This window comes from Piliocolobus tephrosceles, chromosome 7, assembly GCF_002776525.5.
Source record: "Piliocolobus tephrosceles isolate RC106 chromosome 7, ASM277652v3, whole genome shotgun sequence".
Classification (NCBI taxonomy): Eukaryota; Metazoa; Chordata; class Mammalia; order Primates; family Cercopithecidae; genus Piliocolobus; species Piliocolobus tephrosceles.
The window spans coordinates 15,402,514-15,429,850 of NC_045440.1; the positions used below are offsets into that span (position 1 = coordinate 15,402,514).

At 38.0% G+C, this 27,337-nt stretch overlaps 2 protein-coding genes across 7 annotated transcripts in view; one reads left to right on the forward strand and one right to left on the reverse strand.

Annotated features, from left to right (window-relative positions):
* Positions 1-1,227: 1,227 nt before the first annotated feature.
* CNOT7 (CCR4-NOT transcription complex subunit 7) lies at positions 1,228-18,885 on the reverse strand. Of its 3 annotated transcripts, none has more exons than XM_023216614.1 (7): positions 18,660-18,885; positions 17,034-17,245; positions 14,988-15,181; positions 9,197-9,358; positions 6,730-6,874; positions 4,450-4,560; positions 1,228-2,886 (listed from the first exon to the last, which is right to left on the reverse strand). In XM_023216614.1, the coding sequence occupies exons 2-7, from the start codon at positions 17,148-17,150 to the stop codon at positions 2,758-2,760; spliced, it is 858 nt and encodes a 285-aa protein (XP_023072382.1). In that variant the 5' UTR covers positions 17,151-17,245; positions 18,660-18,885; the 3' UTR covers positions 1,228-2,757. The 3 variants fall into 3 exon arrangements, with proteins under 3 accessions (XP_023072382.1, XP_023072384.1, XP_023072383.1); XM_023216616.1 differs by having other exon boundaries at positions 17,064-17,245; positions 18,660-18,851; XM_023216615.1 differs by having other exon boundaries at positions 18,812-18,830.
* Positions 18,876-27,337, forward strand: part of VPS37A (VPS37A subunit of ESCRT-I) — an 84,787-nt gene continuing 76,325 nt past the window's right edge. For 3 of the 4 annotated variants that reach the window (XR_002732519.1, XM_026453921.2, XM_023216612.1), the window contains exon 1: positions 18,876-19,329. Coding sequence is in view for 2 of the 4 variants with exons in the window: in XM_026453921.2 (XP_026309706.1) it covers positions 19,205-19,329 (125 nt within the window). In the remaining 2 variants the exon portion in view is untranslated. The remainder of the gene's footprint in view (positions 19,330-27,337) is intronic. The other variant, XM_023216613.1, reaches the window with a different exon arrangement.

Here is a 27,337-nt window from a genome sequence, read left to right on the forward strand (position 1 = left end):
CTTTTCCATTATAGCAAAAAAGTATCCATAGATAATATGTAAATGATTGTGGCTGCATTCCCATAACAACTTATAGACACTAAAAATTGAATTTCATGTAATTGTCTGATATCAGGAAATAATCTTTTGAATATTTTTCCCAACCATTTAAAACTAAAAGCCATTTTCAGTTCACGGGCCACACAAAAACAGGCAGCAAGCTGCTTCTGGCTGCAGGCCATAGTTTGACAACCCTTGCTCTAGTAGACTTAACAGACTATATGAGTCTGTAATTAATGGTTCAGGAACACTAAAAAAAATATCATCCAAATATCTTACATCTAAAACCTAGACTCTACAAACATTCAGACTGTCTGGAACAAAATAAAGTAAAACTTAGACCCAGTAGAAGTCAAAATGTTCCTCTACAGAAGTTATAAAATACTATACAGGTGCTCAACCTACAATGAGGTTACATCTGAAAAAATACTAACATTCATTTAATGCAGACAACAGCATAGAGTCCCCCAATTTACAATGGTTCAACTTATAAACTTTGACTTTGCAATGGTGCAAAAGCAATACACATTCAGTAGAAACTATAACCCCATCATAGGTCCTAAGGAGCTCCTAAACTTTTGATGGGGTTACAATACACCCACTGTAAAGCTGAAAAATCATTAAGTTGAAAGATAGTTAAGTTAGGGATTATCTATACTTTTTAGGGACAGAGCCAGAACTGATACAAGTTATGAGATTGAGCAACGATGTGGCTACCTTTAGGTTTTACATTGATTTCTCAAAGAATAGCTAACTATTAGTTGAACAGAATTTAAATGTTAGTTTTCTCAATAAAATCTAACACTGAAATCACAAGCAAAAAGAAGTTTCACTTCCTTTTTAGCAAAGACAAAATGAAAAGAAGCCAGTCAGAAACTTGCTACATTGTGTTAAGATTTTTAAAAAAGCCACAGTTACACCAGATGTATTTTTTAAGTATATCCTTATGAATAAATGCATTCCTGAAAAGAAATAGAAATCCTTACTTAGCTAGTTGAGGTACTCATAAAGAACAAGAAAAAGCCAACACTTGAAATGCAGAAAACTCAGATTGATTTTTCAATTAATGGACTAATAATCATCTAGGGTTAATGAAGGAAGTTACTGAATTCTGTTGAGTTGCCCAAATAAAAATGAACAATATCCCCCAAATGAGTATTTCCAAAACAAAATCACCAGTCATCAACATTTATAAGAAAACATTTTGAAGCCTTTATTTACAAAAGCTTTAAAAACAAATAATACCCTCTGTTTTGCAAATAATGTTTTGTTTAAAAAGGACCACCCAGTTACAGCACTGTAATATCATGAATAAAGAATGTACAAGGGAGACAAACCAATGTGACTAACATTTGAAGATTTGCTAATATTACTGATTGAAGTGTAGGTAACACACATTATAACTTGTAGTCCATCATTTCAGGGTACAGTTAATGATTACCAAAGTCTTCCTACACATGCTCTGGTCTGGTCACACATTCTGCATGGCTAAATATTTCACAGTCTCTTTTGTCAATATATATAAAATAGATTGCAAAGATATACACAAAAAAATAAACAAGCATTACACTCCTCAGGTAATTTTATTAGCTATATATATATATGAGAATATATATATATATATAATTTGTTGTTTTGTACCAAATCTCTCCATTATTTACCTTTGTAGCAACTATGAAAGCGCAATTTTTGTCTTCTAATTTAATCTGGTACAAAATATACCTAAAGACTTGTTATCTTTGGATTTTAATAAAATTGATTTGTGTAACCAACAACTCAAGAGCATCATAAGTATGGCTACAAAATAAAATTTTAAAAAAAGACAAGGGTAAATGGTGATGGAATAAAAATAAGCAAATCAAGGGAAGTGTGCTATCATAAAATAACTGTGGCTTCAACATCTTGAGTACCAGTTTCCTGGCAGATACTAAATATCCAATCACAAGGGATTTTTCCTGAAGGGTGTAAAGCTGGTTTGAAAATTCTTCAGTCACAGAGCAGCCTACACATGCCAATTAGAAACTGACAGACACTAGATGTGCTTGGAAGATTAAACACTACATACAGAAACAGCAGTTACTAAGCTCCTCAGTAGTTTCTTGTCTTTTTTTTTAGTTTCGCTGAATCGACAGTTTGCACAATGAATATGCTATATTCTGTGAGTCAAAACCAAGTAAATACTGTGTAAAGTTGGCAGATGGTCATTTTTCCAGCTAAGATCAAGAAAAAACAAAACTTTTGATAAAACAGAGGTTTTGAGTCAGAAACACTCTCTAAAGTGCAAAACTGATGGTCCACAATCTCAAATAGCTAAAACTCCTGCAGAATGGAAGAGAGAGACATGAAATAGGGAAATAAATTACAGTCAGTGCTAGTCAATTTAGGAAAAGGGAAAAATAAACCAAACTCAAGTAGGTAAAGTTTATCAAAATATTCAGTGATGTAGCTTTCCCCACTCTCTGTCACACACGCTTGCTAACAAGTATATTAAATTAAGGCCAAATTTAACCTGAATGCATTTTTGTTTTGTTTTGTTTTTTATTAAGATCTGAGATAGGAACGGTCATACTTAGTAGTGAAAGGCGGACAATAAAATGGGCCATGAAAGGGGGGGGGAAGGTACTGTCTATTGTTCAAGGGATTCAACCAGAGATAAAACCCTATATACAAGCATGTGTGTAGCTCGAAATAAAATAAAAATAAAAGGACTATTTCATGTCATGACTGCTTGTTGGCTTCCTCTTCATATGCATTCCCTGTGCCATTCTGTACATAGGATGAACCAGAACCAAGGCCATACAAATGACCACAATATTTGGCATCATCAATATGATCTTCAAAGAACATCTAAAAAGGAATTTTGAAGAAAAAAAAAAGATAATTTTAACCAAAGGGAACCACTTGTAATTTATATTTCAGCAATGTAAGTACTGACTGTTCACTGATGATAATGATGGCTCTTTTCTATGGTGTTCCTTTGAGGCTACACATTTCAGTTCAATGAGTAAGACTAATGTCCTCAAAAGTACAGAGCTCAGAAACCAAAGTAAGAGACTACGAAAAAAAATGTACAAATGCACGTCTTTTCCATTTAGACCATTTTTATAAGAATTTGTCATCATGGAAAAATAAATATTTATTCCATTAATTTAACAATACTCAAGAAAGAATGAAGAAAGCCAATGATGGTGGAAAAAAAAGTTTAGGTTCATAAGCTGTCTTACATCTACAGGCAAGGCTGAGCTGGCTATAAATAAACTGTAAAGTCATGGACAGTAAAATCCAAACATTCACACTCTATTACTGTCATTGAAGAAGCCAAGAAAAATAAAAATAAATTAGTGCCAGAAATCCACCTTTAGTTAAATAAACCATTAAGACATTTTTAAAATGCAAAGCTAAAAAATCTAAAAGGTTATTTCAATTATCTAAAGAAACAATGGGAAGGACTCCAAAACAAAATATTTACGTGTCATGAATGGATAGTCCAAATCACTTCTGAATCAACAACACTACTTAGCAAAACAGCTTTAATGCTTTCTATTACCAGTACATTGCTCCAAAAAGTTTTTCAATTCTCAGTCTCAGTCAATTCTTTCATGTCTAAGAGAAAATATACTCAAATCCACAGATAATTTTTGCAAAAAGGAAAACTTATAGCCAAGAAAAACCTCACTTGTTTTTGCACAACCAATTTTCCTGTTTACCTAGAGCTATACCTGTATCTGTGCATATCACTTAATTACTGAAGAGTGGATAATGGGTTCATTAAGTTTCATTCTTCCATACCTAAAATGCCTTTTGCCATTTAAGGAGGGTTTTCCTAATGGGGTTTCTGATTCAACTAGGACGTTGGATTTATTTTATCCCTTCAGAATTCAACTCCCCTTTTAAGACTCAATCCAGTAAAAAGCCTGAGTCCTTCTCTATAAAATCTCCAAAGCACTGAAGAATGACATGAACAAATAATATATTTGTCACCAATTTAAAGCCTAAAAGTGGGCCATGCTAGAAGAAACCTAATACAAAGATTCCTTGCCTTGTAGAAGAAGTGCCAATGGGAGTTAGAACTCTGTGGAGTTTTCCCACTAGTAATGTGTTTGATCATGGAAGTTATGAGCCTGTTTTCTCACCTGAGAAATAATATGGCTGGACCTACATGATTTCTCAGGTAGTTTATGTTTTAAAATTTTTGGTTCTATGATGAACATGTTCTCCCAGTTCCTTCTGAACTACATTTCAAGATGACTTATTTTTGAATACTTTTAAGTGTGGTGGATGTGACTCATATGGTATCTCTAAATATATCTTTACTTAGTAGGTACTTTTTGCCCAAAATCTTTGGCCATAAGATTTTTAATGTTCTCAACCTAACAACCAACTGAGAAAAAGGCAGTGATGTCTTCATACTTCTCTCATTTTGAAAAAGGCCATTCCTGTGAGCAATGAATCAGATCCTGCCTGATGTTGTGGTCCTATCCGTTCCAGCTCTAACTGTTCTGCCACCTCCTGTAATCCACCCTAGAAGAAATAAAAATTGCTTGTCAAGAAGGAAAATATTGCAACGCCTACATTCACAAATTATAAACTTAGACACTGACCAAAATAAAAATAAACTTTAGTATGTAAAGGTGAATTTTATAAAGATTGGGGGGAAGAAACAGAGAATGTGAATTACTAATATATTTGTTGAATGTGGAAACAGTATCATTTAATAGAAAACAAGATCCTAATTGGGAAAATGTGTCTTCATTATGTTTTAGGGCGTATGACAAGTAAATAACTTTCCTAGATATGGGAGGGAAGCAGACCATATATAGGGTAGTATTTATCAAGTACACTCATGGTCTATCAATCCAGTAATAATTATAAAACTGCATAGCTAGTATAACACCATTTTTTTCACATTTTCTTAAACTTCCCACCATCCATTTGTAGTTTTCACTTAATTTTTACAAAACAAAGCCATTATGAATAACCAAATCATTAAGAATATGCTAAATGCTTAACTATGGTTTTGTTTGTTAAGATGCGTGTATGCACACAACTCCTTAGAGTGGTCTGCTATAATCCACCTATGTTAATACTGCTAAGAATAAAAAAGAAAGATGAGAGTGGAAAGAAAGGAAGAGAAAGTAACAGAAGGAAAGAAAGTGGGAGGAGAAGGAAGGAGAGTAAAGGGAGGGGAGAATGAGGATAGAGAGTGAAGTAAAGAAACACCAACAACAAAACAAAAATTCTTCTCTAGATTGTTAAGGCCTCCACCAGCAAAATGGCCCTTCTGTGCATCACAGCTTGAAACAATGCTTTACACAGCAGTTGCTTCTGTGCTAAAAATATCACGAGGATTAGGTATCATTAGCAGCTGCTCAGGAGAATACAGAATAGAACTGAATAGAACAGCATGGCTGACTGTAGGTCAAAAAGCACCTTTGTTGTTAACCTGAATTTTAACACAGCAGCTTACTCAGGACTCACTCAGAATAGCTGTACTTAGAAACTTCCCAGTAACAACCACATAACGAGCAATAATTTGGTTCCTTGTTCCTGAAAACTGTCATTATACAGACATGTCAATAAAAAAAAAGTCAAGTGAAAACATGTAGGCCTCGGCATGCAGTGCTTTCACAGGGTGGACTGAGTTTCTCAAGGGACACCCTACTGCAAGTTCACTTACTGGAAGTCCCCTCAAATTACACAGAAGTCTACTGCTACAAACATAAAGTAACCTTTCTTGAAAATTTCTCTAGTCATATGCTGACCATATCCCTTGTTAAAGGTAAACAGTGACCAAAAGAAAGCTTCTCATCTTCAGTTATCTGTTAAGACCCGTGTAACCAACGTGGTGAAACCCTATCTCTACTAAAAATACAATAATTAGCTGGGCATGGTCATGGGCACCTGTAATTCCAGCTACACAGGAGGCTGAGGCAGGAGAATCACTTGAACCTAGGAGGCGGAGGTTGCAGTGAGCTGAGATCACACCACTGCATGCCAGCCTGGGTGACAGAGCAAGACTCCGTCTCAAAAACAAAAAAAGAATTAATGTTTAGAATTTAAAAATACACACTATGCAGCGTCAGAATGTTACTACTATCTAGGCAGGACCTACACATTCCCCATCGTACTTAACTGTAACAAGCTGACATCTTTTGGCCAGAAGAAGAACCTTTTAGGTATGTAGTTTTATCCTAGGAACATTATCCTATCACTAGAACTGATACAATAATTTCTAGCCATGAAAAGCCAAAAGGAAAGAAAAACTCTTTTGCCACATTACTGAATACATCTGCACATCTCTGGCCACCTTAGATTCTATCTTGTAAGAAGAGATTCTGTGCATGTTGGGAGAAAGAAAGAACTCACACTGGTGTGCATAGGAGAGCCTCACTGTCCTCCATTTTTGTTTTTGTGATTTTCAATCTGGCAAGCAATGACAAGAATCTGACCTAAGCTAGAAATCTGTTGAAAATTCTGCCTTCTGCCAGGACATACGGAAGCTCTGAAAAAAGGATTCCCTATAAATTATCACGTATGCAAGAAAAAAAAAATCACATGACCAGATAATATAATTGCATTTAATGTAATACTGTAAAATACGGTTTAGAACAACATCCCAGCCTAGGCTCTCATGACAGTCCCTTCGTCTGAACAGTGTGCTGCTATAGATAATGCCACCTGAAGCCTTACTTTGAGATTTTTGCAGCTCTTCATGAGGTACTTCACATCATAAATTACAGGAAAAAACAATCGAAGGATCTCAAAGAAGTCAAGTTCTTCTTCAGGCAAGTTAGAGTTGGTGAGGATTTTGATTAAGTAGCCAAAGTCGTAACCACTATAAAAGGGTTAAAAGAATAGAGAAGAGGGACACATAAATACCATAAAGATTAAAAAAAAAAAGTTTATCTGATTTAAATTTAAGCAAGTCACACTACAGTCCTTCCAAAAACATTAAAGAGAAGTGCACACAAGAACAGAGAAAACAAACACTGAGAACTATAGTGGGAAAATGCTGTCATCTTTATTATTCAGAGATATCAACACAGATCTACACTATCAAACCAAGCCTGTGGTCACGAAAATACTAGTTTGTTGATATTTGAATAGAGAACACCAAAAGAGCATCAAACTGCCCATAGATGTCTCAAAATACTTTTTTAAGTAACTATGGAAATGGAGAAATAAAGATATATGTAAACTTGGCCAGAGGAGTTAGCAAATGTAGCAAGAGAACTGGCATCTGATAGGCAAAAGTAATGCAAGTCATCCCATCTTTTTCATAAGATGGTCATATATATTATCCAAAGAATAAGACTGTAACAAGGTATTTTCACTTCTCTTAAATGACTATGCTATTAAGTAGTCTCACCCTCTCTTCCTTCACAATTCTCCTCCTCTCAGTGTGGCTCCCTAAGAGTCATTATTAATGGAAATGTTGCACATGGAAGAAGTGAAGGGTAGTAAAAAAATAACCCCTCTCCTCATTATAAAATGCAAACTCCTACACTCTCAAATCCAGACCTCTACTCCCTTTGTCCGGCCTTTTCCACAGTTTTCTGTCTCCCTACACTTCCAGGCCACGCAGACACGTCCATCCCTTGTCTACTTTTCCTTACAGGACCTCTGACGGGAAGCCTATATGGCATTTGCTTACTAACATTAAAAGTTTAAGATTATATTAGCACTTAGGATTTATAAACTTCCTAAACTATTCCTTATTACTTGAAATAGAACATGAGGAGAAGAGCTAATGATATTTAATGGAATAAAATATTGTATCTTGATAAATATTTAAATATATCAGTCTAACTTAGATTCTACACTCCAAGAAGACATGAATGAAACCTGTTTGTTTTCGTTCATCTTAAAACCCCAGTGCCTAGTGCACTATATTTTGTCAGAGTATTTTTTAAATGAAAGAGTATGTCATATATAGTAAAAGGATAGGACAATACTTTCCAGTTCTTTTGCATCTTCATATCTAGGGAAGAAAAAAATGACTTAAAAAAAGTTATTTGTATCAAGAGTCTTAAGTTGTGTCTCCTAAGGTACGCGTTCAAGTGGAAAAGAGACAAAAAAAGATGATAGGTAAGAATCAGTGTGTTCAGTACCTACAACTCAACAGTTTCTGCTTAGTACACATCAAAGTTGCCCACAGTCCTTCACTATAAACATCCCACAGATCGGAGATACAAACTAAACTAAGAAGGAGACTCAGATTTAAAATAAATGTGTGAAGTGGATCAAGTGTAAGAGTATTAACATCTATGTAACACAAAGCTTTTTCAAAACCTAACAAAAGTAACCATTCTGAAGGTTACTTTTAGTCTCTGGGTCGTCAGTTTAGTTTACTTAGATGGGAAAACTCTTTCTCATACATGGAAGTCTGTTTCACAAAATCGGAACTAGTTTCCTTACCAGAAACACTCTTAAATAATCTAGTTTCATAACAATAAAGAACTTAAAACCACCAGTTATTGAGAATTTACTGTTTATAAAGTTATCTTAGTGACCATTAAAACACGTCTTCAACATATTTCTTCAAAGGGATGCCTTATCACTTTATTTTTACCTCCACACCCATCCCTCGTATTTTCTTTGCTGTTCTGAGATAGTACTTACCACTATCTAACAAATCACAATGTGAACTCCATTTTTAAAAACTGTCTGCCCACCCCCATGAGAATATAAACTCCATGAGGAAAACAATTTTTGTCTGTTTTATTCACAGCTTAATTCCTAGAATCTCATCTCAGTGCCTGCCATATGGTAAACACTCAATAAATTTCTGTAAATGTAAATAAATAGTTTCCCCTGTAGAACATTAAAAACTAAGGTGTAGAATTAGTAAAAGAAAACCCTGGATAACACCAATTCCAAATGGCATTGCTGGATTTAAACCAGGGTCTTTCACTTCTTAGAGAACCCGTACTGTTTCCACTATGCAACATGTTTCTCACAGGCAAAAATGGATCCCATATTTTAAATTAACCTTTAAGTAGACCAACATTAGCCTCCTAAGAGTTAGGAGACAACTCTTTATGGTAGTCAACTCTTTCTAGAATTAAACCTGAAATTGCAAACACAGTGCCCCAAGTAAGTGTGGAGCAAGTAGGAGATGGAAAAACAAAAGGCATTTTCAATGTAGTCGTTTTACCTATGAAATGACAACCATTTGACCCCTTCACAGAGGACCACTCCAGAAGTCATAAGAAGTTCTGCAAAGTACTGGGTCTCAATTCCTTCCTCCTCATGTTTTTTAAACTGGATACCAGATGTTGTTAGTAGCTCTATAGAGTCCTGGGCATACATATCCTCCCTGGCAGAAGAAAGAGAAAGACAACATTCAAACATGCCATTACTTCAAACAAGTTGTTCTTCTGCTTACATCTACAACTACAGTGCCAGAAAAGAGACAGAGGACTGGCTTGAGTCCAGCTGTTCCAATGCTTTACATATATGCAAGAAAAATGCAATTTAAATACAAGGGTCATTATTTCAGAAAAGTGTTTCAAATAAAAAATCATTCAAAGAGTCCAAAGGTACAATTTTAATCTTTACTATTAACTCTATTAGCCTTTCATACTTAAATACATTTAACTGGGTTTGGAAAAGGGTCTTCTACTCACCAAGGGCTACTATCACAAAGTAACAGACAAGTTTTCTCAGAGACTCTGAGTCTCAGCAGCCACTGTAAGGCTGCCACATGGAGCTGCAGCCATAGCTGTGGGGCACATGCCCATCTCCCATGCTCTCAGCAGCACCAGGAAGGACACCCGGTGGAAAACGTCTCATGTGGACGAGTTAAACTACACTTCATCTTAAAGAAGGAGATGCCTCATTTCACAAATGATGAGCCTTGCAAATGGCTCCAATAAGCAACACTGTTTAAAGTTAAGGACTGTGCTGTAACAGCAATAATTTCTTCTGCCAACAATCCGATTCCTAAATGACTGCCTTATAAAATCAAGCCAGGCAATCTAAATATAAACCAATTCTTCAAGACTTCACTTAAGCCAAAAAGAAAGCCATCTCCAACCACAAATATATTTTCAACCACAAATATATGTGTATCTGAAATATTAAATCAAAAGTTCCCAAAATACAGTATATCTGTATCTGAAATATTAAAACAAAAAAGCTACCAAAATACAGATATATTTTTGAGAATATGTGAAAAAGTATTTTTTTATTTACTTTTCAAATTGTAACAATACTGGTTTCTACCTCTTGGCAAAAGGAATTCCTATTAAACACTTTTGACAAAACTAAACCATAGGGTATATATTTCACTTGGGCCAAAAAGCATCCTTATGGTTAGTCCTTTGGAAATCAACTTATTTCTATGTCTGAAAAATTACAAAGCTAACAATGGAAATATTTTAAAACAGAAGGAAACCACAACAATCACTTAAAAGTCAGTCTCCCCTGGAAAATCCTTTAGGAAGGGTTACAGAATAAACCCAATGAAGTAGTTGTTTTTTTTTTTCCTAGTGAAACCATAGCTTTCCTATGCTAAAAATATGTACCTCAAAAAATTAGAATCTCACTCATCAGGTCCCAATGCTCACAATGAGGCATGCCTTAGCAACTATAAGCAACCAATAAAAAACAGATTCTCCTCCAGGCTCACATCATTCTTGGCCATTTGCCAAGGTATAGGTATGCAAGTGGTTTAGCCCTTTTTCTCTCTACCTTTCTAGTAACACCCTTCACCTGTTTCCTTGCAGCATATGGCTTCACCCCACACCTGCTTTACAAAGAAATATCAGACCAATATTCCTGTCTTTCTTTACATCTACCTATGTGAAGATCGTTCTTTAGACTCCAAAGACAGCTTGCCTCATCGCCGAAGCTAACTGCTACCAATGCCTTAGATGCTATTTCATGCCATTCCTCAAAGGACTTGTCAAGTGCCTATCTTTATCCTAACATACATCTCCTTAACTTGTGAACACTCAAATGTCTGTGTATTATCTGTAAAACAAAATAAAAACCACTATTCTGTTGATTCTGCTTTCCATTCTTCAGACAGGGTCTGGCTATCATCCAGGAAGCAGTTGCTTGAACATGGCTCACTGCAGCCTTGACCTCCCAGACTCAAGCAATCCTCCTTCTGCAGCCTCCCAAGTAGCTGGGACTACAGATACGCATCACCATGTCTGGGTAATATTTCTATTTTTGTAGAGACAGGGCTTTGCCACGTTGCCCAAGCTGGTCTTGAACTTCTGAGCTCAGGTGATCTGTCTGCCTTGGCTTCCAATTGGCCTCCCAAAGTGCTGGGATTACAAGAATGGGCTACTTCATCCAGCCTCCCTTCTTATGGCACTCTCCATCTCCTCCTTTACACTGCTACTTTCCTTAAATGAAGCATCAGCATCCTTTCTGTTACCACTGAACCCAAGATGCCCTGTAATTTCTACTATCCTATTAAATAATTCTCTCAAATATCAAGAAATACTGCAATCACCAAAAGTGATTACTTTTTCATTTATTTAGAGATGGAGTCTCACTCTGTCCCCCAGGCTGGAGTCAGTGGCATGATCTCGGCTCACTGTAAGCTCCGCCTCCCGGGTTCATGCCATTCTCCTGCCTCAGTCTCCCAAGTAGCTGGGACTTCAGGCGCCCACCACCACGCCCAGCTAATTTTTTTTGTATTTTTAGTAGAGACAGGGTTTCACCATGTTAGCCAGGATGGTCTCAATCTCATGACCTCGTGATCCGCCCGCCTCAGCCTCCCAAAGTGCTGAGATTACAGGTGTGAGCCACCGTGCCCGGCCTCAAAGTGATTTTTTAAAAATTTATTTTAACCCTCTTTGACTCATCAGTGACATTATTTCCATGGGTTGCTTTTCTTCTTCACAGCTCATCAGTATTCCACCTCCATTTTCATAGATATATCAACTCCAAATTCAGTTTGGAGAGAATCCCCACATGTTGATCGGTATTAATAATTCTAATTCTTAGACTTTGGCAATAGAGAGAAAACAGAAGAATTACAAAACACTGAGTTATAAAGGCCATGACCAACTTTCGTCAGTACTAAATCCCTAGGGTCTAGCAGTGTAACTGACACTCATTCTCGCCACCCCATTAAGAAGCCAACTTTTATCTTTCTTCAAAATTTCCAAGATTTTCTTCACGGTGCTCTCTCTATATTAGGCACTACTGGTTTATCTTCCAAATGACTTCTTCTACCTAATGTTTTTCACTGTATCCTTCTCCTTAAATATCTCCTAACATCAGTGTAAATCAAGCCGGTCCAACCTGCAGCCAGTGGGCGCCCAGCGCAGCTGTGAACGCAGCCCAACACAAATTCATAAAGTCTCTTAAAACATTCTGAGAATTTTCTTTTTTGTGATTTTTTTTTTTTTTTTTTTTTAGCTCATCAGCTATTGTTAGCATTAGTGTATTTTACGTGTGGCCCAAGACAATTCTTCCTCCAATGTGGGCGAGGGAAACCAAAACATTAGACACTCCTGGTGTAAACGGTAGCAAAACTTGGCAGTAAACTTTAGCAGTCCTTTCTGAGTAAGAAAAAAAAAATGTCACTTAGATGCTGTACTAAGAAAGCAGTTGTTACCAGAACAAAGGTGTTTCTAGAAAAGGAAACTGTCAATTTTACCCAAATTGAGAAGCTGATGGGTTACCTCCTTCTCATGTACTGAAATCACAATAGTATCTAATTTAAAAACAATGTACTAATTCATTTGAACAAAAAGTAACATGGAGCAAATGAAATGGTAAAGAACTAATTTTAATAAAGGTTTATAATTTGAGAAGAAGGAGAGGAGGCAATTTTCAGTGTTTCAGAGCCGTAGTTCTTATAAAAGGTTATCAGTTTGAGTGGAGTACTTTTCACCCTTTATAACCAGGGTGTCCAATCTTTTAGCTTCCCTTGGGCCACACTGAAAGAACTGTCCTAGGCCACACAGTAAATAAACCATCAACAAGAAAAAATATCGTAATGTTTTAAGAAAGTTTATGAATTTGTGTTGGGCTGCATTCAAAGTCATCCTGGGCCACGGGTTGGACAAGTTTACTTTATAAGGTTCTGTAGTCTGTATGTGTGTAAAGATAGATATAGATATTTTTAAAGACAAAGTATCACCCTGTTGCCCAGGCTGGAGTGCAGTGGTGCAATACAGCTCACTACAGCCTTGAACTCCTCAGTTCAAGCAATCCTCTTGCTTCAGCCTCCCTAGTGCTACAACTACAGATACACAGCCACCACGCCTGGCTAATTTTTTTTTTGTAGAGACAGAGTCTATGTTGACCAGGCTGGTCTAGAACTCCTGGCCTCAAGCAATCCCCCTGCCTTGGTCTCCGAACAGAGTATATTATTAAATCCAAAAGAATGAAATGGAGAGTCAGGCTAAACACAGTGTAATTATAAGCCATCCTACAACACAGACATCACTACTCTGCTTTTCCTAAGCCCTACTTTCGTAAAATTGTGTATATTAAATATCTTTGTTTATTCAAAAAAGAACAGGAAGAAAGAATTCATATATTGGCACTACCATTAATTGCCTACAGCTTCTTTTACTATTTTTCCTATCAGATATTAGGATATATGACACAAATGTGGGATGTCAAATAGAAGAACAATGCAACATTGCAACACAGTTAAGTACTCACTTAACGTTATCAGTAAGTTCTTAGAAACTGCAACTTTAAGCCAAAAGATGGATAACGAAACCAATTTTTACCACAGGCTAATTGATAAAAACAAGAGTTAAGTTCCTATGGCCTATTGCTGGTCACAAAAAAATCACCAAACTTCTAGATAAAGACCAAAATACTTCTAATATTAAACACTGAAATAAATGTGAGCTATATGTAAATTTAAGAACAATTAATAAAAACAAGTAAGATAATTATTTGCTCCATTATTCAGGTGAGGGGTGAAGAAAGCCAGAGCCTATTCTGGCAGCTCAGGGCGCAATGTGGGAACCAACCTTGGTCAACATGTCATTCTGTGGCACGGTGCACTCACTCACACTGGGACAACTCAGCCACACCACTTCACCTAATGTGCACAGCCTTGGGATGTGGGAGGAAATCAGAGGACCCAGGAGAAAATCCACATACACACGAGAACGTGCAAAACTCCACAAAGGTAGTGGCCTGGGTCAGAAATCAATTTTATTTTTTCTGAATGTTACCATGAAACAACGTTGAAAAAAATGACATCTGAGGTCCTGCTATACTGAGATTGTATTAAATATTTTATTCACCCAACTTACAGTTTGCAAATAACCTGCCCTTCTCCAAAAACACTCTAAAACTTCCCTCAGCTATCAAGACTACTTCTAATAATAATATAGAAAAATTAAAACTAAGGAAACTGGGTGGAGACCCAGGGCTTGAGTTGGAAAGCAGATTCTGACATATGATAAACACCAGGTTCAAGGATACTACTATTTCTCCTATATGTAAATTAAGAGAGCTTTTGTGGGCTGAAGTGGCAACATAATGATTATACAATACTGACTTGAAAGGAAAACGTACCCAAGGTTCCAAAAACACGTCTTACTGCATTTGACAGTAATCTACTCATAAACTGGAATATGACTGCAATAAAAATCTTTACAAGAAGGATAAATATTATAAAAGGCAATATTTCAAACTGCACACAAAATTTTTCAAAGTAAAACTAAACTAATGTGGTAAGATTATTTTTTCTATCAGAAGTACTTTCAATACCCAAAGTTTTCCAAATACAAAAAAAGTTGCAGTCATATTTTAAATATAAAATCTTTAACATCAAAGTATCTTTTGTTCCCACAGTAAAAAAGAAAACTATGCTTTCGAAATATTAAGTTTTACATATTTCCAGTATAACTACACCAGATTCACCTAGCATGTCACCATACTTGAGGAAAATCAATTCCTAAGATTAAAGAAAAAAAAAAGTCTGGGTTATACAGTTATTTCCCACTTACGTCAAATTAAATTTAAAATTAAACTGCCAAGTTGAAGTTCCTGGAGGGTATTCTCCTTGCTCATTCATAAATGTCAGTCCTAGCTGAATTATCTTTAATAAGTCTACATTACACCGCAATAGTTGGTATTGATAGTCAGCATTGCTCCTGAATTCTCCAATGGGTCTTGCAACCACACCTGGAAACTCGGTGTCCTGTAAAATAGTTTTAAAATTCATTATGTACTGAACAGTGAAAACTACAATCCACACATTCTTAACTTTTGATGCAAAGAATCCTACAGATGATATTCTACACATTTATATTCAATTACAAAGTATGTTTTAACTAGAAAGAACCTCACTTTTTAGAACCATAAAACTCTATAAACTTAACCTTTTCTTAAATATATCAAAAAAATTACTAAGTATGAGATACATGTGATAAATGTAACTAAATACTTACTCTATACCCAAGAAAGGGGTGAAAATCATAAATTCCTATCTCCCAAAGGATACGTGAAATGATGCTCACAGTATTCCAATGCTAAAACCAAGTTTCTTGAAGAACTGGTTCAAAAGAATGGAAAACGCCCTGTACTTTCCAATTGCTTCTCTGAGACAAGGTTTTTCTCAACACCAAAATCCTAAGAAAAACATCATTAGCTTCCTAATTTCTCCGGCTGAAACAATATTCTCTCTATAGTCCACAGAAAGCATGTTGTCCAGAACAGCATGCCACCCACTCACTCTTGTAGGATGTTATCACTTCTCTATGTTGCCACTCTCTATTATCTGAGAAATCAATGATCACTATGAATTTCCATTGGTTAAGAAAACAATTTTAGTTCTAATAATGGCTAAGTATACCTTTATTAAATAGTATGTTACCTACAAACATTCATATTTTAACCAATCAACCTGCTCCTCCCCAAAGTAATCCATTTGTTTATTTTTATTAAAAATACTGACACAAAGATACATCAGTTTAGTATTAGAATTCAAACCAGGGCTAGCTAAGAATAAAAACTATCTATCAAGTCACTATGAAACAGTAAAGAAATCACTATTTCTCTAAATTCAGTGCAATTCAACAGTCACTTTATTGGATACTATATGTGTTATGCTAGGTGCTGGGAGAGAAAGGATGATTAAAGCACTTGCTTTATAGAGCTAATAATAATCTAGTGGATGCAGAAAACAGTAGGTAGCTAACAGAAATAGTGTAATGGTAAAAAAGAAAAATCACTAACTGGTTAGACAATCTAGGCAGATTGAACAGCACGTGCAAAAGCAGAGTTGCTTAGTAACACAGTATATTCACAGAACTCCAGTGTTAATTATGAAAACAAATTGCAGACCAATGTTTCACTGGCACATCTGATTTTTTTGTTTGAGAAAGAGCTCCCTAGCTTCTGGGAGCTCATGTGGTACTCCCAGCTAGGCTTTGGTGTTGCTAGGAGCAGACCTGGCACTCACAGCTAGGCCCTAATGTTCTCCTGTTGAACAAATTATGTTACAAGTGTACACAGAAGTTCAACCTCAAATAAGGCCACTCCGTAATCATGCCCCAACAAGGACAAAAAAATAAACAATGTCAAACCACAAAATGACCAAGTATCTGCATCCTGGCTAAATGAATGACTGTTCCTTCTCTGCAGTTTTAACCTCATTCTAGTCTCTCATTTAAGACTTACTAAGACATCCAATCACAGAATTACCCTGGCTTCCTGACCACATCCAATCCACAGTAAAGCCCTACTTCCCTTACCTTCCCCAAGACCACCTGACGCAAGCCCAAATCCTTTCTAACGCTCTCTTATTCAAATGGCCCATGGTTCCCAGGAATTCCAGTGCGTTTTCCCTCACTGCAATGAGGGATAAACCCAATCTGTCAAATCACAAGTGGACTCCTGATGGTTTTTGGCTGGAGGGCAGTGACAAATTTTTGTTTTCAAGGTGAAATTAATCCCTACAAATATCAACCAAAAGGGCTGAATTCAAGACTTTAAAAATTTCCTTTTCCTCCTTTATATGAAGCGTTTTAAAGACCCGCTTGTGGGCATACCATAGCAACGTAATTATATTTTCGGATAACCTGACGAATTTTCTTCATCTCTTCATCCAAGTTGCAAGCCCAAACTTCACAAATTCTTTGGCTATGATCTACAGTTGCCGCTGGCATAGTGAGGGCACAAGGGAGTTTAGATGCCAAGCATCAAAATGTTATACTTGATTGAAGATTTGTTTCATAAAATATTTTATCCTTTATTTATGTACCTGTCAAAACAAACAAACAAACAAAAAAACAACATAAAGACCAGATATATCAAATCTGAATCACAGAATGATCTGGTAGGAACCTAAGAGATTATTTATTCAAAGTTCTTGACTCACAAAAAAAAAAATCAAAGTTTAGAAAGTAACTTAAGGTCACACAGCTAGCCTGTAGGAAAAAAAGGACTACAGCACAGATTTCCTGGTCCTGATTTCAGTTATTTTAAAATAACTTTTTTATGCATACATACTAATCATACTTTTATAACTTTCCACTGAAGATTTATCTGACTTCAGCTACTCTGCATAGAACTTTATAAAGCCATCCATTTCCAGACAAAAATGAAAAATTACTTATACACATGTGACAAGATCAGATGTTACCATGCCAAAGGTGGTATTTACTTTTATTCCTCATTAACAAAACAACCAAAATCCGACTTGATTACAAGATCTACTTTACTGGCATTTATTCAAACTAGACTAGAGGGGTCAAAAATGTTTGTAAATGCTCTCAGAAAAAAGTAACAGCCACAGAAAACTATCTGAATGTTCGCAGTTGCAGAAGGGAAAAAGAACACAATAGAACGTCTAAAACTCAGAGCATATTCCCTGGTTACCAAAGATAGAGCTCACATTTCTGCTCTATAAACAGAGTTCGTGTTGATTCTTGGGCAGGGAAATTTCAAATTCTTCTGCATTTTCCACATAAATTTGAAGAAAAAAAAAGGGTAATAAGAGGGTCTTATGGCCCTCTTCTAAACTCTTAAGAGTCAGAAATGAAACTTCGAATTCTCCACATAAAGTAACCAAAGGAGATCCAGGACTCCCCTCCTTCATAACTCTCCCACCGCGATACACACACACACAAGCACACACACACACAGATTTGGAAACACCCTGTAGTTTAACATTGCTTTCCTCCACCTCGCTCTCTACTGCAGTCCCAGAAGCCCCAAAGAGGCACCAAAGGCCTTCTCATTACTGGAGATAGCATCTCCGTACTGCAGGTTCCCAGAGAAACGAGAGGACGGCACCGACGCATTCAGTCATAGGTAACTCTCTTCCCTGGCAGAGAGCCAGTGCGAAGGTGCTGATAACATTGACTGGAGCTACACTGACTCCCAAGCACTGCTGCGTGAAAGAATACGAAGAGCTGAGGATCTAGGCCACCGCCCTCCACTCCCACTTCGAAGCCTCAGGTACAAAGCCTTTGCGTCATCACCACGCGCCAACCCCTTGACAAACCCCCCAACCCCAGTTACCCAGCCCCCCACCCGCCGCCAGGCTCCTTCCTCCGCCAGCCGCACTCCAGCTGGCGCCATCGCGCACCCTCTCAGGTTCATCGTCCCCGCCCCCTTTCTACTTCCCTAACCCGCCCCTCCCCCCGCAAGGCTGCGGCGGATGCAAGATCTACTTGTGTCGCTGAGCTCGCGCTCCTCCTCCTCCTCCTCGCCATAGAGACAGCACCCGGCGGCGGTGGCGGTGGCGGTAGCGGCGGCGGCAGCGGGTGCCCCATAGACACCTCTCGCCCAGCAAGGGGAAAGGCGAGCAAGAGCTGCGCCGTACCGTGCTGCGCCGTCGCTTTTCGCACGTCCTGGCGGGGGCGCTAGATGATGACGCGGCACGCAGAGGGGGCGGAGTACGCAGGTGACGGCGGGGCGGGTGGTAGATCGCTGAGTGGCCAGGCTGCCTGACTGGCCGGCTTGGGCGTCTGGGCTGTGAAGGTGGGACCGCCGTTTGTGGGCGGCAAGTTCCCCTCTCCAGCCTCCCGCCGTTCGTAGCAAGTCCCCTAGAACCCGGGGAGCGCAGGCAGGACTGGCTTAGAGAAGACGCGGTCCCTATCGCTTGGGCCACGGACGTGCCACCCCGCTCCTGTATCGCTGGAGAACCGCCGGGCCGAGCCGCTGGGAGAAGCAGGCCAGAGCCTTCCAGGGCCTCCGGCCCGGGGACCCGAGGAGAATGAGCTGGCTCTTTCCCCTGAGCAAGAGCGCCTCCTCGTCCGCAGCTGGGTCCCCCGGTGGCCTCACCAGCCTCCAGCAGCAGAAACAGCGCCTGATCGAGTCCCTCCGGAACTCACACTCCAGGTGACTGGTCGCTGCCTCTCCACCGGAGGAAAAAGTAGGGTGGGAGGGCGGGCTTGTCCTAACCACCCTCGCAGCGCCTCAGGTCTGCTCCCCACCAGCTCCCCATGTGGTTTACCTCCCTTGGTTCTGGGTCTCACGTTTGCTCTGCCACTCCTGCCCCCTTTTACTGTTTTCCTCCGGACCCTCCCTGCCTCCTGCCGCACCGCTGCTCAGCGCTTCTAACTCGGATTTCTTCATCCCTCCTGACACATCGGTGTTGACTGTAATCTCTCTGATAGTCTATTTCCAGTATCCCTGCTGCCCCGGCTTCCCCACTAATCTTTCCCTTTGCCCACCTGATTGCCGCGTCGGCAGAATTGTTAAAATACGATTGTGGAGAGTAATCTCCAGGTTTCACAAAGAATGGGAAATAGAACTGTTGCAACATCAAAGGAAAGGGAAGCCAGAGTTTTCTTCAGTGAATGCTTCTCGTCTGAGAGTCACGTATCACGTAGTCAGTCTTCTTGAGTCTCAAGATTTACCCAGTTCCGGCAGCCTCTCCCCATCTCACTGCTGCCAGTGCCTGTACATTTTTCACTTCTTTCATAGTGTAGTCCCCACGCTCAAGAATTACCTTATGTTCATCTTGATTGTTCTGTTGTCTTCCTATGAGTTTTTCATTTTATCGTCGTCAGTTTAGAAATATTTTTACAATTCGTATTATTTCAGCTCTTACTGTGTGTTGGTTTGCTGCAGCCTTTTACGTTGCATATGTCTGGCCTCTAATGGTTTTTAAAAATTAGAACTTCTTTATATGCATTTTGCAAGTATATTTACTGAACAGGTTCACGCTGTTTTAAATAAAGATGTAAAACTTAACATTGTTAAGTGTTAACATTGTTAAGTCCCTAACCCTTTTTTTTTTTTTGAAGGTGGGGGGACGGGACGGACTCTGGTTCTGTTGCCCAGGCTGGAGTGCAGTGGCGTGATTTCTGCTCACTGCAACCTCCTCTTCCTGGATTCAAGCAACCCTCCTGTCTCAGCCCCCGGAGTAACTGGGATTACAGGTGCACACCACCATGCCCCGCTAATTTTTTGTATTTTTAGTAGAGACGGGGTTTCACCATATTAGTCCGGCTGGTCTCGAGCTCCTGACCTCAGGTATCCACCCGCTTCGGCCTCCCAAAGGGATGGAATTACAGGAATGAGCCACCTCGTTGGGCCCCTAACGCTTTTGAAAACATTATTTTCATACAGTTAAAAAATATATATCCTGAGATAACAAAATCGAATAATTCCTATCTAAAATGGAATAATTTTACATTAGATGGTCTTGTTAGTAGAAAAATTCACTGCAAGCTGGCTGAACTTTAGGTGTTTATTGGTTCCTTGTCTCAGTTGTTCTGTTTGTTCAGAACTTTCAAAAGGTGAAATTTTATGCTATTTAATAGAAAAGAATGGCAGACTATTATTGGTGGCTTTCGTATTGGAAAATTAACTTCACAAAGTTCTTAAAAGTCAGTCTTACTCTAAGTCATATTCTGTACTGACCTTTAAGAGCTACTCTCACAAGGTATGCTTATAAAATAAGGTGACTCATTTTTGACATGTTTGTTCCCTTAGAAGTTGTTACCTTGATAAACTATTTATATGCTGTACTAGTCCTGCTATGGCAGAAACACTTTTTTAGAATCACACTTTTGGAATTAATTGCTTTTAAACCTTAGTATGTAGTATTATGTTAAATATTTTCATTGCTGACTAATTTTTTTCTTCGAGGTTGGAGTTTAATTTTTTAAATACTCCAAAGTCTCTTCTAAGGCTGAAGTAAGGGAAGTAATTGATCTGAAATTTATAATTTTGGCCTCCCAAATAAAGTGAGATTCTATAGCAGGAATTGTTAATGTAAAGAGTTCTGAAATTGGCTTAAGAGGATCAGTAAATACCCTGAATTGAATACAGAAAGGATTCATTTTATGTATTGTTTTTTGAACCAGAAATTATGAATATATGATTGGATGTGGTTATATTAGATAATGTAATATATTTTGTAGTTTACAAACAAATAACTTTATTGTTTTAAGTTCTTTTATAGAAATACTTGAAGTTTTATTTAATTGAGATGTTTCACATTTATAAATTATACTTGACTAATTCTGGAGACATTTAAGTAAGTCATATGCTTCCAGTTTTCAAAGAATGGCCCAATCCTGGAAAATGCCATTCACCTATTCTTGTTAGTCCACCCTTTTAAATAATGACATATATTTTTAAGCTAGGAGGTAAAAAATTATCTGTATGGAATCTGATGTAAAGATGGAAAAGGTGTGATAACTTTCCTCATCAGTCATAAGGGGCACAGCTGACACTCCTATTAACAAAAGACAGGGTAACAAGATAAAAGCATAACAGATTTATTTAATCAAAGTTTTACCCTCCATGGGAGCCTTCAGAAATAAAGTCCCAAAGACCCAAGGAAAACTGTCTATATTTGTGATTAGGTTCAATGAAGAATGGACGGTCATGTAGAAATGTGATTGGACAAACAGTATGGTAATGGTAGTAGCTAAGTGGGGAAAACCCAGCAAGGCCTGTTTGTTCAGTTTTTTCTTGGCTTCTCTGTATCACCTCCTCCTCTAGTGTACCAGCCGGGAGTCGTATGGATGAGGGTCTTCAGGGCGGAAGGGAAAGTGACCTTTCTAGATTTATGTCTCTTTGTAGGGAAGAAGGGTTCTAGTTTGTAATATACTGCCCAGGGGAAGAGGAATTCTGGTTTCTATGACTTCTTCAAGGGAGAAGGAGGAGCAAGAGGTGGTCAGACCAGAGAGCTTTACTTCTGAGGTCCTCCAGACTCCTTTAATTCAAAGTAATCAGCCTGCCAAAGTGAGATACTTTGCGGTATTGTGTTCTGAGCCCCAATACTGGCAATATGTTGCCTGATTACCTAAATTAGTGGTACAACTTACACTTAAAAGATTTTTGTGCAAACAGGCACTGATTGGTTATTCTGAAGATGTGGTGTGTAAAAGTTGGAAGCTTCCAGTGTTTTTTTTTTTTAATGAATAGTGCAAAAACTTGTTACATGAGGAATATCAATATCTTAAGGTGTGGTGTGTAAAAGTTGAAGGAGTTTCCAGTGTTTTTTTAATGAACGGTACAAAAACTTGTTACATGAGGAATATCAGTATCTTGTTACATGCTGCACACCTCCCTCATGTTTCATTTTATGTCTCTTCTCCAAATGTAAGGAAATTAGATAAATATCTTTTTTTGGCTATGAAAGTATCTTTTCTTCTGCTCTCCTGAGTAACCTTTCTTTACCCCATTCTCCTCTCCCTTCCAACTCTTACCATTTTTAACCCCTTATAATTCTGAAAATTCCACTTCAGCAGTCTTTTTAAGTCCCTATCTCTAATGATTGTGAACTTTTTAGTTGCCTTAAATTCTTATCTCCTCATCTTCCTCAGCCCTCTATAAAAAAATAGGTGAATTTTATGTAAATTTCTTCATCTAAGTCTCACCAATATGCAGGGCAAATGAGATAACTGTTGTAGATGACAAAAAAAAGTGTTTAACCGAAGTGTTTAAGTCAGCTGTGAAAACAGAAACTAGAAATTATGTAGGCTGGGCTCAAGTAATATGTTCTCTCGTCGGAGTAACAGTTGTCACAGTATTCAGTTTATCACCAAAATTCCTGACTTTATGGACAGGAGTAGAACTAATTCTTCTGTTTCTTATACTTCCCAAGGTAGCTGACTTTATGGACACTGTTGGTTTTTCCCTCTGCAGAGCCCATACTTTGTGAAGGCTGGGATCTTTCAACCCAGCCTCCACTGGAGGTGAATAAGGATCATTTCCACCAGTAATGGTGGTCTCATCACCCTTCCCCCCAACTTACTGTGATAGCAAGACTCTTAGTCAGTAGGAGTTGGAGGCGAATTCTGCTGGGGAGCTGCTCAAAATGTTTTCTCAGTAACAGTAAGAAATGTCTGGGAGGAAGAAAATGTCTCATGTTTTGGATATTGTTACATGAAACAACCCTGATCCTCCAGTTCCTATCTGTAAGATCAGAAATTGTGATTGCTGTCATGCAGAATTTTTGATAACTAATATATGTAAGACGTTTGGAAGAGTATCCAACACATAGTAGACATATGACAAATTACATTCCTCTCTTTCCACTGCATAGAATCAGTGTGCTTGAAATATTTGCCTCTTAGCCTATAAGCTTCTAGCCAGCATATTGTTTATGGATCTCTCATAAGCCTACCTACAACTTATTTGTCTCTGGCAGGACTGCTTCTGACTTTCCATTTAGAAAGCAAGTCCATTCCAGAGCGTTAGTTTCTTCATAAAATTAGGCATGATGCAGGTAAATAACCTAAAATACTATCTTGCACACAGGAGATGTAAACAGCAATTGTTACTGTATTTTGTTCTTGTCCGTATCTTTAAAATAATAGTGTTATTCTCCATAGTCTTTAAAATTTGTTTTAGTATTCTCTTTTGCTGCCAGTCTCCGGATTCCATTGTTCTTTCTAATTGCCTAAATGTTTAGCCTTAAAACTTTTTGTAGAGTCAGGTCTTGGATAGTTCTCTCCCGCAGTTGCTAAGCTTAACCTCTTGATCACAGCTGTAAGACTTTGTTCCCCCCATCTCATGGGATTCTGAGTAAACGCAAATTCCATGCTCTTGTTTTTATATAATTGACTCTCAGCTCATAAGGTCTCACATATAAACTTGCAACACAAGACATATTGTGATAAGAGGATATGTATGTGTGTGTTTTAACCCGTCTCATGTTACATATTTTTATGAAAAGGATTTATTATCAACAGTCAAAATTTGAGATTTTTATACTAAGATTTCCAAGTTTCCTTTTTTATTTATTTTTTGAGACAGGGTCTCACTCTGTCACCAGGCTAGAGTGCAGTGGCACAATCACAGCTCATTTCAGCAATCCTCCCACCTCAGCTTCCCAAGTAGCTGGAACTACAGGCACACACCATCATGCTCAGCTAATAAATTTTTTTTTTTTTTTTTTTTTTTTGATAGAGATGGGGTTTTGCCGTGTTGCCTAGGCTTGTCTCTCAAACTCCTGGGCTCAATCACTCTGCCTGGCTTGGCCTCCCAAAGTACTAGGATGACAGGCATGAGCTGCCACACCCAGCCCAATTTTTCTTTATTTAATAGACTTTATTTTTACTGTAGTTTTATGTTGACAGCAAAATTAAAAGGCAGAAGATTTCCCCTATACCCCCTGTCCTCTCCAACTCTTCTTTTAAAATGGAAAATCTGGAGAGATTGGTTTCCACATAGCAAGATTTGCTTCAAGCTGAAGAGTAGCTGTCTCCTTTGCTGGGCTGCCCAGTACCCATTTCACTAGTTTGCAATTCACTCCCTATTGGACTGTAAGCAGCTGCCTTCTTTAATGTATATTACCTAGTTCGTGTAGTTATTTGATACTAAAACTTCTTTATGGAAGGAAATAACATTAACTTGTTGCAATAAAAAATTCTACAAGCATCTGTTATCCTTAGCCCATTGAAGCTACAGAAATCTACAAAATATCAACATTTTGGTTCTATAAATGCACTTTGACCTCTATATAGTGAACTTTAAAATGATGTGTATCAAACAATCCTGTAATTAAGTGAAAACTTTAATTTGACACATTAAATTATATTGTCTATTTGTAACGAGTGATTAAGAGATATAATTGCAGAGCATATGATGCAATAAAACATGGTGCCATTTAAGAAATATCATACAGCTCAAGTGCTGTCTTCAGTTAATTTTCTCATTAGAAATACTAGTTAGTAACTGCTTTAAAAAAAAGTTACGATGAGGCAGTCATTTCTCCATTGCTAGTTAAATCAGCCACATCTGCCCCTCCTCCCAACCTGAACTCCTTCCAAACCATTTCTACTGTTTGCTCACCTAAGCCGAAAACCTGTGCCCTCTTCCATTTCCATTCGGTCTTCCGTGTCTACTACCATGAGATTCTAACAGTTCTCTCTGCCGCCAGCCTTGTTCCCTCTATCTTTTCTTCCACATTGCTGCTAGAGTAGTCTTTCTAAAATTCAAATTTGACCGTGTCACTCCTTTCAGTAGTTTCCTAACTCTTGTCAAAAAAAGGCCAGCCACCTTAACTTGATTCCTGGTTGTCACAGAAGGTGGTGATGTGACTGGTGGAAACATATCAACAGACAAAGTAACGTTTTATATATGGCAAAGGCTGTGGAGACTTTTAGAGAACTGTATCTGAAGCTTTTCTGACAGTGTTTCTCCATTTAAAATGTACACTTTATTTCCTTGATTCACTTTTCTGAGTATTAACACTTTTAAATGTAACCCAGATATTATTAGGTTACCTTCCTTCTTCTGTGTTTTCATAGCTCTTTGTACATCTCAGTCATTATCATGTATTCTATTAAAAAAATATAAAGTAAGTGGTCCATGTCACACAGATTTAGAAAACTAGGCCAGGCACGGTGGCTCAAGCCTGTAATCCCAGCACTTTGGGAGGCCGAGATGGGCGGATCACGAGGTCAGGAGATCGAGACCATCCTGGCTAACACGGTGAAACCCCATCTCTACTAAAAAAAAAAATACAAAAAACTAGCCGGGCGAGGTGGCGGGCACCTGTAGTCCCAGCTACTCGGGAGGCTGAGGCAGGAGAATGGCGTGAACCCGGGAGGCAGAGCTTGCAGTGAGCTGAGATCCGGCCACTGCACTCCAGCCTGGGCGACAGAGCGAGACTCCGCCTCAAAAAAAAAAAAAGAAAGAAAACAAACGCAATTTATTTTAGAACTTCTCAAAGTCTTTAATGTGCTAAAGTGGATCAGTATTCTCCAGGAGACAGCTGTAGTATGAAGGATTTTCCAAATAACACTGAACCATTTTGGAAGCTGTTTTAAATTTCCAGTTTCTAATTTTTTCATTCTTATATCAACTGTGTATGTATGTTTGTGTGTGTGCAAGTGCTATTTTCTTTTGTTTTCTGAGGATATTAATTACATAAATTTACAATCATCTTGTCTTTGCTCTGTTAACTGTTTCCTTGAGTTTTTAAGTTTTAGTTTCTTGAATTTGGTGCATAGTTTGCATGGTTTTGTTTTATTCAAACCTTTATGACATTCTTATTTCTGTATTTGAGGTTCCCTCTTGACTTGTTTGTGAATAGTTACTCTGTTTACCATAGTCTGCTTCTGGTGATGAAGAATAAGAATGAATCCTTAGGCTGGGCAAGCTGATAGTTATCTTCTGGAAAAGGAGGCTTCCTGGGGAGTCAGTTGCTTCCATGGGGTTAATAACTTCCTGAGGAGTCTGGGCTAGCTTAGAGGCTATCTCTATGTTAATCTGAGTGCATATATTACTGTTGTTTACCAGTAACAACCTGGCAACAAACTAGGGAAAGAGGTTGGTTCCCTAGCCTACCTGCTGCTCCACAGATGTCACCCTGTTCATTCATTACTCTGAGAAATGCTCCTGACCTGCCCTCTTCCCCCCAAACTCTTGGTTTGCATTGACTTGGTTCAAGGGCTTAGAGGACCCTCAAACTCCTCCAGACTTTATATTGGTCTTATGTTTTGGATTGTGATTGTTTTCCTTGTTGACTTTCTTTTTCTTTTCTTCTTTTTTAATGTTCACCTGTTTCCTTACATTTAATCCTTTCTGTTTGTCAGTTTCCTCAAAATTTATCTGTATATGGTAGTTTTTGCTTTTCAGCACTGTTTCAGGTTTGCTTTTTAAAAATCTGTTTTGTACTTCTGTCAAAACATCACAAGTATCCCATAAATATGTATAACTATTATGTATCCATAATAATTAAAAACAAAAAAAGTTTTTTTTTAATCTAAATCATGGAGATTGAGATAGGATGTTTGTCTGTCTGTTCTCCATCTATTTTAAGCACTTGAATCTTTTGTTTGGAAGATTCACCCATAAACATTACTTGAGTTACCCAACACTAAGGGAAGTGCGTGACATCATTATCTTGAATTGGTCTTTTTAGTAGCTTGAGTTT

What these genes read in the sequence shown, in the direction of transcription:
- CNOT7 (XM_023216614.1), bottom strand. Translation starts at nt 17,150, where the DNA reads ATGCCAGCGGCAACTGTAGATCATAGCCAAAGAATTTGTGAAGTTTGG. An exon ending in AATATAATTACGTTGCTATG is followed by an intron (nt 15,182 to 17,033) that starts GTATGCCCACAA and finishes ACTATTTTACAG; the next exon opens with GACACCGAGTTTCCAGGTGT. An exon ending in AATTTTAAATTTAATTTGAC is followed by an intron (nt 9,359 to 14,987) that starts GTAAGTGGGAAA and finishes TTCTTCTGCCAG; the next exon opens with GGAGGATATGTATGCCCAGG.